General features: G+C 52.8%; 1 protein-coding gene across 1 annotated transcript in view; it reads left to right on the forward strand.

Moving 5' to 3' along the window:
* FBN3 (fibrillin 3) overlaps positions 1–15,919 on the forward strand; it is a 95,437-nt gene that overhangs the window by 31,318 nt on the left and 48,200 nt on the right. Inside the window, exons 24-36 of the mRNA XM_017880040.1 lie at positions 403–531; positions 2,924–3,049; positions 5,294–5,419; positions 5,568–5,690; positions 6,060–6,185; positions 7,259–7,384; positions 10,697–10,819; positions 11,010–11,132; positions 11,595–11,720; positions 11,811–11,933; positions 13,324–13,446; positions 13,688–13,849; positions 15,145–15,213. Coding sequence (XP_017735529.1) covers positions 403–531; positions 2,924–3,049; positions 5,294–5,419; positions 5,568–5,690; positions 6,060–6,185; positions 7,259–7,384; positions 10,697–10,819; positions 11,010–11,132; positions 11,595–11,720; positions 11,811–11,933; positions 13,324–13,446; positions 13,688–13,849; positions 15,145–15,213 — 1,605 coding nt within the window. The remainder of the gene's footprint in view (positions 1–402; positions 532–2,923; positions 3,050–5,293; positions 5,420–5,567; positions 5,691–6,059; positions 6,186–7,258; positions 7,385–10,696; positions 10,820–11,009; positions 11,133–11,594; positions 11,721–11,810; positions 11,934–13,323; positions 13,447–13,687; positions 13,850–15,144; positions 15,214–15,919) is intronic.

The raw sequence follows: 15,919 nt of genomic DNA on the forward strand, positions 1-15,919 counted from the left end.
GCACTCCAGCTTGGGTGACAGAGTGAGACTGTCTCTAAATAAATAAATAAATAAGTAATAAAAATAAAATAAAATCAAACAAACAAACAAATCTACCACCAAAATAAAGAAAATGGAGAGCTCTGGGCTGTGAGAAAACTCCCTGCCCTTGTCATGTTTAGTTTGGGGTCTGTCCATTTCCACAGCTCCTTTTGGGAGCTTCTGTTCCGCCTGTCATGTCTACAGATTTGATGACCCCCTCCGGCACCCCATCGTGTCTGCATCCAGGGACCCCTCCCCTCTTACGTCTGCGGACAGGCTTCCTCTAGCCCACACCCCCATCAAAGGACAGGGACCCCTCTGCGTTGTGCCTCATGATGCGGCACACACGGTCCCTCCAGCCTCTGCCTCCTCTCCCTGCAGATATCGACGAGTGTCGCATCTCCCCTGACCTCTGCGGCCAGGGCGCCTGTGTCAACACCCCAGGCAGCTTTGAGTGCGAGTGTTTTCCCGGCTATGAGAGCGGCTTCATGCTGATGAAGGACTGCATGGGTTGGTGACTGCCGGGCAGGGGTGTGGTGGGCGCCCTGGGCAGGGTGGGCATTGAGGAGACGGAGGGTGGCGACGGGTGGGGACGGCTGTTGCTGTGTGGACGTGGATGGAGGGGGTGGGAGGAGGGAGAAGCTGAAAATTAGCTGGGTTGCGGTGAGTCTGGGGTCCATGAGGCATCGTCCTTAGGAGAGAGACCTGGGGGCTCAGAACTGGGGGTGGCTGGCACACTGGGGTGGGTGAGGTCTCCCAGGGAAGGTGTGTAGCTTGGGTAGAGGACAGGGCCCCTCAGAGAAGCCTGGGAAATACTGCCAGTTACAAGGCCTCTCGTCCCCATCATTGACTTTGTTATTCATTTGATGAGCATTTCACGTGCATCCTCTGAGCTAGAGGCACTGCAGGGAGCTCCAGCTCCAGGGAGTCCTCTTTCCTTGGAGCTCACAGCCTAACAGACAGACAGATATGAATAACATGAATCGCTGAGGAAATGCAAAATTGGGCCGGGTGTGGTGGCCCTCGCCTGTAATCCCAGCACTTTGAGAGGCCGAGGCAGTAGGATCACTTGAGTCCAGGAGTTCGAGCCCAGCCTGGGCAACATAGCAAGACCCTCTCACTACAAAATTTTTAAAAAATTAGCTGGGCATGGTGGCACATGCCACTCGGGAGGCTGAGAAGGGAGGATCCCTTGAGCCCAACAGGTTGAGGCTACAGTGAACCATGATTGCACTTCTGCACTCCAGCCTGGGTGATAGAGTGAGACCCTGTCGTAAGAAAGAAGAAAGAAAGAAGAACAAAAGAAAGAGAGAGAGAGAAAGAAAGAAAGAGAGAAAGAAGGAAGGAAGGAAGGGAAAGAAAGAAAGAAAGAGAGAGAGAGAAAGAAAGAAAGAGGGAAGGAAGGAAAGAGGGAAAGAAGGAAGGAAGGAAAGAAGGAAGGAAGGAAGGAAGGAAGGAAGGAAAAAGAAAAACCCGGGCAAAGTGATTCATACCTGTAATCCCAGCACTTTGGGAGGCTGAAGTGGGCAGATTTCCTGAGTTCAGGAGTTCAAAACCAGCCTGGGCAACATGGTGAAACCCCGTCTCTACTAAAATACAAAAAATTAGCTCGGTGTGGTGGTGGATGCCTGTAGTCCCAGCTACTCAGGAGACTGAGGAGAATTGCTTGAACCCAGGAGGTGGAGGTTTCAGTGAGCTGAGATCGCGCCACTGTACTCCGGCCTGGGCGACAGAGCGAGACTCTGTCTCCAGATTAAAAAAAAAAAGAAAGAAAGAAAGAAAAGAAAAAAATGCAAAATTGCCACTGTCAGAAGCACCTAAAAAGGCCACATAGTCTGATGAGAGATGGCTGAGACAGGATTGCTTGAGGCCAGGAGTTCAAGACCAGCTTGGTCAACATAGAGAGGCCCCATCTCTACACAAAATTGAAAAATTAGCAGGGCGTGGTGGTGCCTGCCTGTAGTCCCAGCTGCTCAGGAGGCTGAGGTGGGAGGATAGTTTGAACCCGGGAGGTGGAGGCTGTAGTGAGCTGTGATCGTGTCACTGCACTCCAGCCTGGGTGACAGTGTGAAAATCTGTCTCAAAAAAAAGGCTGGACTCGGTGGCTCACACCTGTAATCCCAGCAATTTGGGAGGCCGAGGCAGTTGAATCACGTGAGGTCAGGATTTCGAGACCAGCCTGACCAACATGGTGAAACGCTGTCTCTACTAAAAATACAAAAATTAGCTGGGCTTGGTGATGCATGCCTGTAATCCCAGCTACTTGGGAGACTAAGGCAGGAGAATTGCATGAACCCAGGAGGCGGAGGTTGCAGGGAGCCGAGATGGTGCCACTGCATTCCAGCTTGGGCAACAGAGCGAGACTCCATCTCAAAAACAGCAACTACAACCAAAAATAAAAAAAAAAAAAAGGAAAAAAAGAAAGAAAGAATGGAGTAGTGGTGAACAGGGTAAAGACACTGGAGAACAGCATGTGCAAAGGCCCTGGGGTGGGCCTGAGGAATGGAAGGATGCCTCTGTGGCTTAAGAGTGATGAGGCCATGGTGAGGCTGTCTGCTCCCTGCCCTGAGTCCTGGCGGGACTGGGCCTCAGCTTTCTGGTGTGTCCTGCAGGGAGTGGAGGAGGGCTTCTTAGTGCCTTTTCTAGTGGCACCAAGAGTGTCAACTTCACGGCCTTTGTTCTTCTGAGAATCTCAGCCTCCCTCCTCATCTGGCTGGTCTCTGCTCCTGGTGCAGACCCCACTCCCCTGGGTCATCCCAGTCCGGAGCCCCGAGGCTCTCCAGGCTCCCGCTGGGGTGAAGGGGGCTGGGGAGGTGGCGGGGAGAAGCCAGCATGAGCCTCATCGCCCCCTCCCTGCGTCAGCACCTTCACACCTGCTCTCTCTTTCCACACAAACCTTCAGACGTGGACGAGTGTGCAAGGGACCCACTGCTCTGCCGGGGAGGCACTTGCACCAACACGGATGGGAGCTACAAGTGCCAGTGTCCCCCTGGGCACGAGCTGATGGCCGAGGGCACTGCCTGTGAGGGTGAGGGTGAGCCCATGTGTGTGAAAGTGGGTGTCTGGTGAACATGGGCTGGCTGAGTGAGAGGGTGGGCGTGTGTATCTGTCTCCCTGAGGCCAGTGTGTGAGCGTGCAAGTGTGTGTCAGTGTGTACCTGTGTGTGTAAGTGGGTTTATATGCAAGATGGCGGGAGTGTGTTTGTGTGTCTAGATGAACACGCACATGCGTGTCTGTACAACGGCAGGCGTTTGTGCATTTGTGTGACTGTGTGTGTACAATGGGGAGTGTTTGCATGTGAGTAGGTGTGAGTGTGTGTGTGCCTCTGTGTGAACACACAAGACGGTTTGAGTGTGTATTTGGCCATGAATGTATCTGCCAAGGGTAAGTGTGTTTGCGTGTGTGTGTGTGTGTTTCATTTTGTTTTGTTTGACACAGGGTCCCAGTCTGTTGTCCAGTCTGGGCTGCAGTGGCGTGATCACAGCTCACTGCAGTCTTCACCTCCTGGGCTCAGGTGATCCTCCCACCTCAGCCTCCCAAGTAGGTGGGACTACAGACATGCGCCACCATGCTTGGCTTATTTATTTAGTTATTTATTTATTTTTTGAGACAGAGTCTCACTCTGTCGCCCAGGCTGGAGTGCAGTGGCTACCATCTCGGCTCACTGCAAACTCTGCCTCCCGGGCTCATGCCATTCTCCTGCCTCAGCCTCCCAAGGAACTGTGACTGCAGGCGCCCACCACCACACTTGGCTAATTTTTTTTTGTATATTTAGTTAGAGAGGGGGTTTATTTTTTTATTTTTTTATTTTTTTGAGGTGGAGTCTTGCTCTGTTGCCCAGGCTAGAGTGCAGTGGCCGGATCTCAGCTCACTGCAAGCTCCGCCTCCCGGGTTTACGCCATTCTCCTGCCTCAGCCTCCCAAGTAGCTGGGACTACAGGTGCCCGCCACCACACCTGGCTAGATTTTTGCATTTTTTTAGTAGAGACGGGGTTTCACCGTGTTAGCCAGGATGGTCTCGATCTCCTGAACTCGTGATCCGCCCGTCTCGGCCTCCCAAAGTGCTTGATTACAGGCTTGAGCCACCGCGCCCGGCCTAGAGACGGGGTTTCACCGTGTTATCCAGGATGGTCTCAATCTCCTGATCCCATGATCCACCCGCCTCGGCCTCCCAAAGTGCTGGGATTACAGGCGTGAGCCACCGCGCCCGGCCATGCCTGGCTAATTTCTGAGTGGTTGTGTTTGTATGTAAGTTTGTGTGTGTGTGTGTGCAAGAGAATGTGATGTGTAGTTGGATGCAAATGCATGTTTATTGTTTTTATTTTTTATTTTTTTATTTTTGAGACGGAGTCTCGCTCTGTCGCCCAGGCTAGAGTGCAGTGGCCGGATCTCAGCTCACTCCAAACTCTGCCTCCCGGGTTCACGCCATTCTCCTGCCTGAGCCTCCCGAGTAGCTGGGACTACAGGCGCCCACCACCTCGTCTGCCTAGTTTTTTGTATTTTTTAGTAGAGACGGGGTTTCACCATGTTAGCCAGGATGGTCTCGATCTCCTGACCTCGTGATCCGCCCATCTCGGCCTCCCAAAGTGCTGGGATTACAGGCTTGAGCCACCGCGCCCGGCTGCAAATGCGTGTTTATAAAGGGAGGTGTGTCTGTGTGTGAGTGGGTGTGAGGATGTGTTTGTGAGTGGGTGTGTGGGTGTACCTCTGGGTGTGGCTGTCTGGGTGTGGACGTGTGTTTGTGCAAAGACAGGTATGTTTGAGGGTGTGTTTATGTATGTGTCTGAGTGTGCACATGGGTGTGTTTGTGTGTGTGTGTTTGTGCATGTGGGTGTTTGTGTGTCCGTGTGCACATGGGTGTGAGTGTGCCCCGGGTGTGGATGTGTCTTTACACACAGGTGAGTGTATTTGTATGCAAGTGGATATAAGGTGTGTTGTGAATTTAGGAGTGTGCCCCTGAGTGTGAGTGTGTATCTGAGTGTGCCTGTGTGTGTCTGTCAAGGGCGAGTGTGTTCACACGTGAGTGGGTGCCAGGGTGTGTTTGTGAGTCTGTGTGAGCAGGCACGTGTGGTGTGTATCTGGGTGTCTGTGTTTATAGGAGAGTGTGTGTATTTGCATGTGAGTGAATGCGAGTGTATGGACAGGCACATGTGGGGCTATGCCAGTGTCGGCAGTGTGAGCTGCTTAGCGTGCACGTGTGCCCCAGTGTGTCTCACGGTCACACAGACGGCAGATGGGGCACAGGCCTGTCTTTCATCTGCACTCCCCCACAGACATCGATGAGTGCTCCCTGAGGGATGGCCTGTGTCCCCACGGCCACTGTGTCAATGTCATCGGTGCCTTCCAGTGCTCCTGCCACGCCGGCTTCCAGGGCACACCGGACCACCAAGGCTGCGTGGGTGAGACTATGCCCACCTGCTGGGCCCTGGGCACCAACCGCATCCCCAGCCATAGTGGCAGCCCCTCCTGTCCTCAACTCCACTCTGCTCCCACCCCCAAACCAGCCCCTCCCCTAGCCCCAGCCCCTGTCTGCCCTGCATCCTGCAGACATCAACGAATGCCGGGTCCGGAATGGTGGCTGTGACGTGTACTGTATTAACACTGAGGGCAGCTACCGGTGCAGCTGTGGGCAGGGCTACTCGCTGATGCCCGACGGAAGGGCATGTGCAGGTAGGTGGGCACAACCTCTTCCCACTTCCTGGTGTGGGGGGTGAGGAGGAGGTGCTGGCCGGGTCCTACACTGGCCCAGAGCCCAGCACAGCATAGTGAAGCCAAGCAGACCCGAGGCACCCCCTGCCTGACTTGTGGTCCTGGCCCCAGGCAGGCTGCTCACCCTGTGGGAGAGCCCCTGGGGTTTTTGCAGAGGAGGGTGAATAAGGTGGAAAACAAACTCAGAATTGCCTGAGCGCCCCCAGACTGCTTGAGTGACCATCGCTGTCCTCACCTGGCTACAGGTCGTCCTAGGGCCTGGGGAGCAGATGTGTACTGGGTGGTCTATCAGGGCAAAGCTAAGCACAGTTCCCAACCCTGCTCCCCCAGACGTGGATGAGTGTGAAGAGAACCCCAGTGTTTGTGACCAAGGTCACTGCACCAACGTGCCGGGGGGTCACCGCTGCCTGTGCTATGATGGCTTCGTGGCCACGCCAGACATGAGGACATGTGTTGGTGAGGAGCCGGGATGGCGGGGTGGAGGAGGCAGTGTCAGAATTCACACACCAGGTCTTCCGCAAGGTGGTACATAGGCATGACAATGACCAATGCTGGACCCCACCCCTGCCATTCGTGGGTAGGGAGATGAGGCTTTGTAACAGCACTTGGTTTTCCACTTAAGTATCCCCAGTATCCCAAGTCTGCTCCCCAAAGCCCGTGACATCCCATTTACGGAACAGAACCAGAATTCCCCACACCTTGCTCTTTTAAATGACATTTGTTTAATACGACATATGCTACACCTATCGGACGATCATGTCCTGTTCAAGGTCTGTGCATTAAGATCACCGAAGACAAAGGGGTTTCTGGCAGAGGACAGTGGACAAGGCAGGAAAGAGACTCAGAACTGTGTTCTGTAAGGTGGCGATTGCTGTCCTCACCTAGCTACAGGTTGTCCTGTTGTGTGCTGGGTGCCCTATCGGGACAAAGCTGAGGCCGGTGTGTGGAAGTTCCAGGAAGTAACAATGTAACTCCCGGCCAAGAAACCGAGTGAAGCTTGAAGAGCTTAGAGAGTTTCAGTTTATAGGAGTCTCAGAGAGCAAGCAAGTCTCAGCGATGGGCCTTGTGAACAAATGCATTTAGGGAATGCTTTCTGCTCCATGCCCCTGTTGCAGATCCACTGTGCATATTGGCATAAAGGCTCTGGAAAGTCCTGCAGGAGGACACCCTGGTTAGCTTTCTGGATCTCAGCCTTCTCTAAATGTATTTGACCATAAAATACTTTTGGAACCACATTCCTGGTGTGTTCTTTGGAATGTGCACTGTGAAAGGCTCACAAAACACTCCCGATTGCCCAGTAGTGGACATAGAGGGAGCTCCCCGCCCCTGGAGAAAAGAAAGAGAGTCCTAGCAGAGAGGACCTGTGTGGCGGGACAGTCAGGAATGCTGGGGCTCTCCCTCTCACCCTCACCCACTTCCTCTTCCCTCTCCCTCTTCCCACCCCTGCACCCACCCTCCCACCCTCACCCACTTCCTCTCCCATCACCCCTGCACCCAGTCCTCAGACCTCATGCTTTCTTCCCCAACAGATGTGGATGAGTGTGACCTGAACCCTCACATCTGCCTCCATGGGGACTGCGAGAACACGAAGGGTTCCTTTGTCTGCCACTGTCAGCTGGGCTACATGGTCAGGAAGGGGACCACGGGCTGCTCTGGTAAGCCGGCGGTCAGCGGTGCAGGCAGAGAAGACTCTCCGGGGCCATTTTGGGAATCATGCAGATTCATGCCGAGCACAGCCAGAATTCATTCTCATAGATTTTCACGGATGGCTTCTTGTGTTAAAGCAAGAACAGAGGCCGGGCGTGGTGGCTCACGCCTGTAATCCCAGCACTTTGGGAGGCCGAGACGAGCTGATCATGAGGTCAGGAGATCGAGACCATCCTGGCTAACACGGTGAAACGCCGTCTCTACTAAAAATACAAAAAAAAATTAGCCGGGCGTAGTGGCGGGCGCCTGTAGTCCCAGCTACTTGGGAAGCTGAGGCAGGAGAATGGCATGAACCCGGGAGGCAGAGCTTGCAGTGAGCCGAGATCACGCCACCACCTCCAGCCTGGGCGACTGAGCAAGACTCCGTCTCGAAAAAAAAATAAAAATAAAAAAAAGAACAGAATCCCATACAGTGCCCTGGGGGTCCCCTGAACAGCTCAGGAGGGGAAGCCCCACGTGTCTGCAGGAGCATTTCTGAAAGGCAAATCCCTGATAATTTGATGCAATACAGGGATGAACACTTAAACATTTGAATAGTGACTGTGTTAGTTCCCTGTGGTTGCCGTAACAAATGATCACACAATTGGTGGCTTAGAAATTGATTCTCCGGGCCGGGCGCGGTGGCTCACGCCTGTAATCCCAGCACTTTGGGAGGCCAAGGCGGGAGGATTGCTTGAGCCCATGGGTTCGAGACCAGCCTGGGTGACATGGATACATCACAACGCGGCCATATGGCAACATTAATAGAGACAGCAACCGCATCTCTATTAAAAATTTTAAAAATTAGTCTGGACAGGGTAGCTCACACCTGTAATCCCAGCACTTTGGGAGGCCGAGGTGGGTGGATTACCTGAGGTCAGAAGTTTGAGACCAGCCTGGCCAACATGGTGAAACCCCGTCTCTACTAAAAGCACAAAATTAGCTGGGTGTGGTGGCACATGCCTATAATTCTAGCTACTTGGGAGGCTGAGGCAGGAGAATCGCTTGAATCCGGGAGGCGGAGGTTGCAGTGAGCCGAGATCGCACCACTGCACTCCAGCTTGGGCCACAGAGCAAAACTCCATCTCAAAAAAACAAACAAACAAACTTTTTTTTAATTAAAAAGAAATGTATTCTCCTTCTAGAATAATAGTTCTGGAAGCCAGAAGTCTGAAATCAAGGTGTCTGTAGGGTTAGTACCTTCTTGGAGGCTCAGAGGCAGAACCTGTTCCACGCCTCCTTGGCGTTCCTCAGCTTGTAGGCATGTCATTCAAGTTTCTGTCTCCATCTTCCCAAGGCCTTCCTCTCTCTGTGTATCTATTTTTTAAAATTTTTCATTTTTCACTTTATTTATTTATTTATTTATTTATTTTGAGATAGTGTCTCACTCTGTTTCCCAGGCTGGAGTGCAGTGACGCAATCATAGCTCACTGCAGCCTCCACCCCTCCAGGTTCAGGTGATCTTCCCACCTCAGCCTCCCACACGTGCCATCACACTCAGCTAATTTTTTTTTTTTTTTTTTTTTTGTAGAGATAGTGTTTTACTATGTCACTTGGGTTGGTCTTGAGCTCCTGGACTCAAGTAATCCTCTTGGCTCAGCCTCCCAATTTGTTGAGATTACAGGCAGGAGTCACTGCACCCAACAGTATCTAATTTGTAAAGATGAGGTCTGGCTGTGTTGCCAAGCCTATAGTGCAGTGGTGTGATCATAGCTCATGAACTGGTTCATAGCCTTAAATTCCCGGGTTCAAGCAATCCTCCCAGCCGCAGCCTCCCGAGTATCTGGGACTACAGGTGCATGCCCCCAAGCCGGGCTAATTTTTTTAAAAGTTTTTGTTGATCAGGTATGGTGACTCATTTCTGTAATGCCAGTGCTTTGGGAGGTTGAGGTGGAAGGATTCTTGAGCTCAGGAGTTTGAGACAAAAATTTAAAAAATTAGCCAGGCATGCTGGCGCTCACCTGTAGTCTTAGCTAGTCAGGAGGCTGAGGCTGGAGGATTGCTTAAGACCAGGAGATCCAGGCAGCAGTGAGGCAGATTGCACCACTGCACGGCACTCCAGCTGGGGTCACAGTGAAACCATGCCTCGGGGGGGAAGAAAAAGGTGTTTTTATAGAAACAGGTTCTCACTACGTTGCCCAACCTGGTCTCAAACTCTTTGCCTCAAGTGATCCTCCCACCTTGGCCTCCCGAGTAGCTGGGATTACAGATGTAAGTCATTGCATCTGGCTACACAGCCTTCTTAGAAGAACACCAGTCACTGGATCAGAGCCTACCTTAATCCGGAATGACCTCATCTTAGTTACGTCTACAAAGACCCTGTTTCCAAATAAGGCCACATTCACGGGTTTCAGGGTTTAGGACTTGAACATACCTTTTAAGGGGACACAATTCTATCCACTCCAGTTAGATGGTTATTTTAATATGTATTAGAAACAAATGTCACACAACAGAGCATCAAGCTCATGGCTTCTTAGAGGTTGTTGATGTGGATCCAAAATTGTCTTTTAAAACATGATTTATGTCAGTGAAAACAGGAGTGTGGTCAAGAAATGTTTGGTAACAGTAGCTCACCCAGGTTTAACATGGCAGAGACCATAAGGGTGATGCAGAATTGACTCTGGATTGGAAATGCTGGTGGACAGGGAAATCCTGGCTTGGAAAGGGGGTGTGTTCATCTGGACAGTCACTTGTTTTTTAGTTTGTTTGTTTTCGTTTCATTTGTTTGTTTGTTTTGAGATGGAGTCTCGCTCTGTTGCCCAGGCTGGAGTGCAGTGGTGCGATCTCTGTCCACTGCAAGCTCTGCCTCCTGGGTTCACACCATTCTACTGCCTCAGCCTCTTGAGTAGCTGGGACTTCAGGTGTCCATCACCACGCACAGCTAATTTTTGTATTTTTAGTAGAGACAGGGTTTCACCGTGTTAGCCAGGATGGTCTTGATCTCCTGACCTCATGATCCGCCCGCCTCGGCCTCCCAAAGTGCTGGGATTACAGGCGTGAGCCACCGTGCCCGGCCGGACCGTCACTCTTAATATCTACCCCAAGTCTTTCATGCTGCTATTTCAGACCATTTCTGAGGGCTGCTGAGAGTCATGTCTGTTAGGTTTGGGGGTTCTCCTCTCAGGCTCTGGGTAAAGATGGAAGCTCCCCCAGTAGAGGGGAGGAGGCTTTCTGGACCAGCTCTCCCCTAGAGAGGAAGGGTCCCTGCCCTTTCAGCTGCTATTGCATCAAGTCTTTCCTTCTGTGACTGGGTCTCAGTGTTGTGCCTCCTCTCCCTTTAGATGTGGATGAATGCGAGGTTGGAGGACACAACTGTGACAGTCATGCTTCCTGTCTCAACATCCCAGGGAGTTTCAGCTGTAGGTGCCTGCCAGGCTGGGAGGGGCATGGCTTCGAATGTCATGGTGAGTACCTGGGGGCAGGAAATCAGGGCAAAGCAGAAGAGGTAGGTGAGGGGCAAGGCAGTGGGAGGGTGGGGTGCGGGGGTGTCTGCAGGAGGGCAGTCAGGGTTGGAGGATTGGAGAGTCTTTCTCCCTTCTGCCCCCCACAATGCACACACCATGGGGTGGGGGGCCTGGGCTCCGTCTCCTGCAGACCTGGATGAATGCACCTCCAAGGAGCACTGGTGCAGCCCAAAAGGTGACTGTCTCAATGTCCCTGGCTCCTACCGCTGCACCTGCCGCCAGGGCTTTACCGGGGATGGCTTCTCCTGCGAAGGTGAGATTAGGGGGTGGGAGGGCAGGGGCCCTAGAGGGACAGCCACGGGGGCTGAATTCATGGTGGCCGCCATGGTCACTCAACCTCCTGACTCCTTCTGACTCACTCATTGCTTCATGGGTGCTGGAGAGGCTGTGTCCTCTGCCCAGGGCGTGCTACTGCCTGTCCACGGCTCCCTTGAACCCTTAAGTGCATGAGATGCTTCCTTCCTGGCTGCTCTCGTCCCTGGATCCGGAGTGACTGGGTACCCTCTCTGGGGTCCAAGAGTCCAGACCACCTCTCCCCTCCCTGACCCTGCTTCGGTCACTTGCCTCCCACCCTGAGTCAGGGACTGAGTCTCCAGGGCTACTTGCCTGGGACTCTGGCTGACAGCGAAGTGTTCCAGTGACTGGGGCCTCCCACCCACCCTGCGTGGGTCCGGGTCCACCGGTCTCCAGTCCTCCAAATCTTGGGACCCCTCAGACAGAGACGAATGTGCTGAGAACGTGGACCTCTGTGACAACGGGCAGTGCCTCAATGCGCCCGGCGGGTACCGCTGTGAATGTGAGATGGGCTTTGACCCCACTGAGGACCACCGGGCCTGCCAGGGTGAGGCCGGGCCCGGCAGGGCAGAGGACAGAGTGGGTGGGTCCCTGCCGCAGACTCTGGGTGGGGCAGGCTGACCCAGGGTCCCCGCAGATGTGGACGAGTGTGCGCAAGGGAACCTCTGTGCATTTGGGAGCTGTGAGAACCTGCCTGGAATGTTCCGCTGCATCTGCGATGGTGGCTACGAACTGGACCGAGGGGGTGGCAACTGTACAGGTGTGAGGTCATCTGGGCTGGAAGGAGGGAGGAGAGAGCAGGAGCTGGGGCAGGGGACATGTCTTGCTCCCTCACTGCCCTCAGATCTCTTCTCAAGCATCCTCCCTTGGAGTCTTGCGGGGGGGTAGGGAGCACCTTGCCTGATGTCCCCATCGTTTCCCTTTCCTGTTCTCCTGCTGAATAAGTTCAGTAATTGAAGTGGCCCCTCCACCCTAACTGCCGAAAGGGTCTCCCACCTCTGTGTGTTTTAGAAATGGGCAGATGATAAATATTTTTGGCTTTGCAGGCCACACAGTCAGTCTCTGTCATAATGATTCAACTCTGCCATTGTAGCTCAAAAGCAGCCACAGGAAATATGTAAATGAATGAATATGGCCCCTGTACCAATAAAACTTTATTGACACACATAGGTGGTAGACCGGATTTTGCCTACAGATCTGAGTGTGCTAACCCATGGTTTGAAAGTATTTCTTTTTTTTTTTTTTTTTTTTTTTTGAGATGGAGTCTGCTACTCTGTCCCCCAGGCTGGAGTGCAGTGGCCGGATCTCAGCTCACTGCAAGCTCGTCTCCCAGTTCATGCATTTCCTGGCTCAAGCCTCCCGAGTAGCTGGACTACAGGCGGCCGACACCTCCGCCCGGCTAGTTTTTTGTTTAGTAGAGACAGGGTTTCACTGTGTTCGCCAGGATGGTCTCGATCTCCTGACCTCGTGATCCACCCATCTCGGCCTTCCAAAGTGCTGGGATTACAGGCTTGAGCCACCGCGCCCGGCCTTGAAAGTATTTTCTATAGATGGGTTTTGGCTGGGTGTGGTGGCTCATGCCCATAATCTCAGCACTTTGGAAGGCTGAGGTGGGAGGATCACTCGAGGCCAGGAGTTGGAGACCAGCCTGAGCAACATAGCAAGACCCCATCTCTAAAAAGTAAAAATAAAAAATTAGCTGGGCATTGTGGTGTAGTCCCAACTACTCCAAAGGCTGCGGTAGAAGGATTGCTTGAACCCAGGAGTTTGAGGCCGCAGTAAGCCGTGATTGCGCAACTCCACTCCAGCCTGGTCAACACAGCAAGACCCTGTCTCTAAACATCAATAAATTAAGAAAATAAAATAGATATGGTTTTCATATGTTGCCTGCATGGAACCCAGGGCAGGTAGAGTTCAATGAGCAAAACTCTGCCAAGCAGAACAGAGCAGGAGAAGGAATGGGATTGGAGGGGACAGGGCAGACTGGACGTTCCTGTCCCGTTAGGTTTCTTCCCAGGAACGGACATGACATTGTCCCCTGGTGCCCAGAAGCTGACCTTGAGTGAGGGCTGCAGCTTCCCAGGATGAAGCCAGGAGGGAGGGGGGCCGAGGGAGGGCTTCCTGCTAAGGACCGCGCCTCTTTCCCACAGACATTAACGAGTGTGCAGACCCAGTAAACTGCATCAACGGCATGTGCGTTAACACCCCCGGCAGCTACCTCTGCAGCTGCCCCCCGGATTTTGAGCTGAACCCCAGCGGAGTGGGCTGCGTGGGTGAGTCCATGCTCAGCTCCAGATCAGGGTTCTGGGGTCAGCAGAGGTGGGTGGGATTGCCCCCTGGGTTAACTCAGATGTCAACGTGTTCAAATCTACCTGCTCCTGACAAACGGGACATCTGCTGGTCTCCTGCAAGAGCGATTGTCCTTGTCACCCGTTGAAATAGACACATGCATGCACATGCACACATGCGGCTTTCCCCCTGACTCCTGCTAACCATCCCCTTCTGCCTGTTCAGACACTCGGGCTGGGAACTGTTTCCTGGAGACGCATGACCGAGGGGACGGTGGCATTTCCTGCAGTGCTGAGATCGGAGTTGGTGTCACCCGGGCTTCCTGCTGTTGTTCCCTGGGCCGGGCTTGGGGCAATCCCTGTGAGCTGTGCCCAGTGGCCAACACCAGTGAGTCCCTGTGGGACCGTTGAGCACCGTGGCCTGAGCCACCGAGACCCGGGAGCTTAGGAGGTCGTCTCTGCTAAGGGGAGGTGGGGCTTAGGCAACAGGAAAACCAAGAACTGGGGAAGGAGAGGGGCTCATCCTGGGTCATACAGTGTACTCTTGGCTGGGCCTCTCTCCAAGGCTGCTTTCTGTAAATTCTCTGTGTTTGTAGTCACTTGATCACTCAGTCAATCAACAAACACTGAGAGTTCCTCTGTGTCGTGTGCTGGGGGCTGGGGACTCGGAGAAGGATAAGCCACAGCCTCTGCACACTGCTTCTCCCTCACTCTTAAACCAAGTGTCGGCCGGGTGCGGTGGCTCAAGCCTGTAATCCCAGCACTTTGGGAGGCCAAGATGGGCGGATCACGAGGTCAGGAGATCGAGACCATCCTGGCTAACATGGTGAAACCCCGTCTCTACTAAAAAAAAAATACAAAAAACTAGCCGGGCGAGGTGGCGGGCGCCTGTAATCCCAGCTACTCAGGAGGCTGAGGCAGGAGAATGGCGTAAACCCGGGAGGCGGAGCTTGCAGTGAGCTGTGATCCAGCCACTGCGCTCCCGCCTGGGCGATAGAGCGAGAGTCCGTCTAAAAGAAAAAAAAAAAAAAAAAAAAAAAAACCAAGTGTCAGGACTATGATAGAGCTGTCCTAAGGGTTTTCTTTGAGGCATAGCCATAGCTCAGGAGAAAGCTGTGGGGAAGAGAAAGCTGTGGGGAAGGCTTTCCGGGGCGGAGGCATGAGTGAGGTTTTGGAGGATGTGTAGGAGTTCTCCTAGCAGAGTAGGGGGAATGATGTGCAATGCAGTGAGAACAGTATGTGCAAAGGCCTCAGGTGTGAAACAGGGAGGTACCTGTCCCCCTATTCAGGTGTGTGTGTGTGTGAATGTCCAGGGTCTTCCTTGCATGGGGAAAACTTGCAGTTACACTAGGATATGGTTTTGGATCAGAAGGAATCATCTTCTCTTCTTCCTGCCCCCAGCCACTACCATGTAACTCTGCTCACATATTGAATGGGAACCCATATTTACACACACACACATGCACACGCACATGTGCGCACACACACACACACACACACAGCCCCAGGACTGGCCAAAGTCCCTTGGCCCTAAGAGGCTAAAGAGATATGGGGATGTAGTTAGTACAGTAGAAGGATGGGAACACACTCTTGCGCCCTTTTCAGGCTTCCTGCTGTTGCTCCCCTGTTTCCCCTAAGTTTTGCCCCAATACTCCACCTCACAGGAGCCTGTTTCCCTTACAGCTGAGTACAGAACCCTGTGCCCGGGTGGTGAGGGTTTCCGGCCTAACCCCATCACTGTCATTCTGGAAGGTGAGTTCCTGGCAGACCATCCATCCATCTGTCTGCCTAAAGACTGACTTTTCTCTCATCCCCATCTCACCAAAGTGCAGAGTTGAGCAGTTTTGTCCTGGGATGGGGCAAATCTTTACACCTGGAGGCTGGGCAGCAGGACCACACTCTGCTTTTAGTTTGTGTTGAATTTTTTTATCTGTTCTTTCAGCCATTTCTTCCACTTGTTGGTATATTGATCTTTTCATTTGTCCCCCATCTTTCCATTCATCCTCCATCCTTCCATCCATTTATCCTTCCATCCACCCATCCTTCCATCCATCCATCCATCCATCCATCCATCCATCCATCCTTCCTTCCATCCATCCATCCATCGATCCATCCATCCATCCATCGATCCATCCTTCCATCCATCCATTCATCCATCCTTCTGCCCATTTTTTCCATCCATCCATACATACATACATCCTTCCATCCAGCCATCCTCCATGTACCCATTCATCCATTCTTCCTTCCATACTTCCATTCAACCATCCTCCATCTACCCATTCATCCATCCCTCACTCATCCCTCTCCTATCCTTTTATCCATCCATCTAGTCACCCATTTATTCCCTCTTCTTCATCTATACCCCATTCTTTCATCCATCCCCAATCTCTCTGTCCATTCATCCTTCCCTCCACCCGTCCTTCCATCCATCCATCCATCCATCCATCCATCCATCCAT

This window comes from Rhinopithecus bieti, unplaced genomic scaffold, assembly GCF_001698545.2.
Source record: "Rhinopithecus bieti isolate Rb0 unplaced genomic scaffold, ASM169854v2 scaffold_10589, whole genome shotgun sequence".
In the NCBI taxonomy this organism is placed as follows: domain Eukaryota; kingdom Metazoa; phylum Chordata; class Mammalia; order Primates; family Cercopithecidae; genus Rhinopithecus; species Rhinopithecus bieti.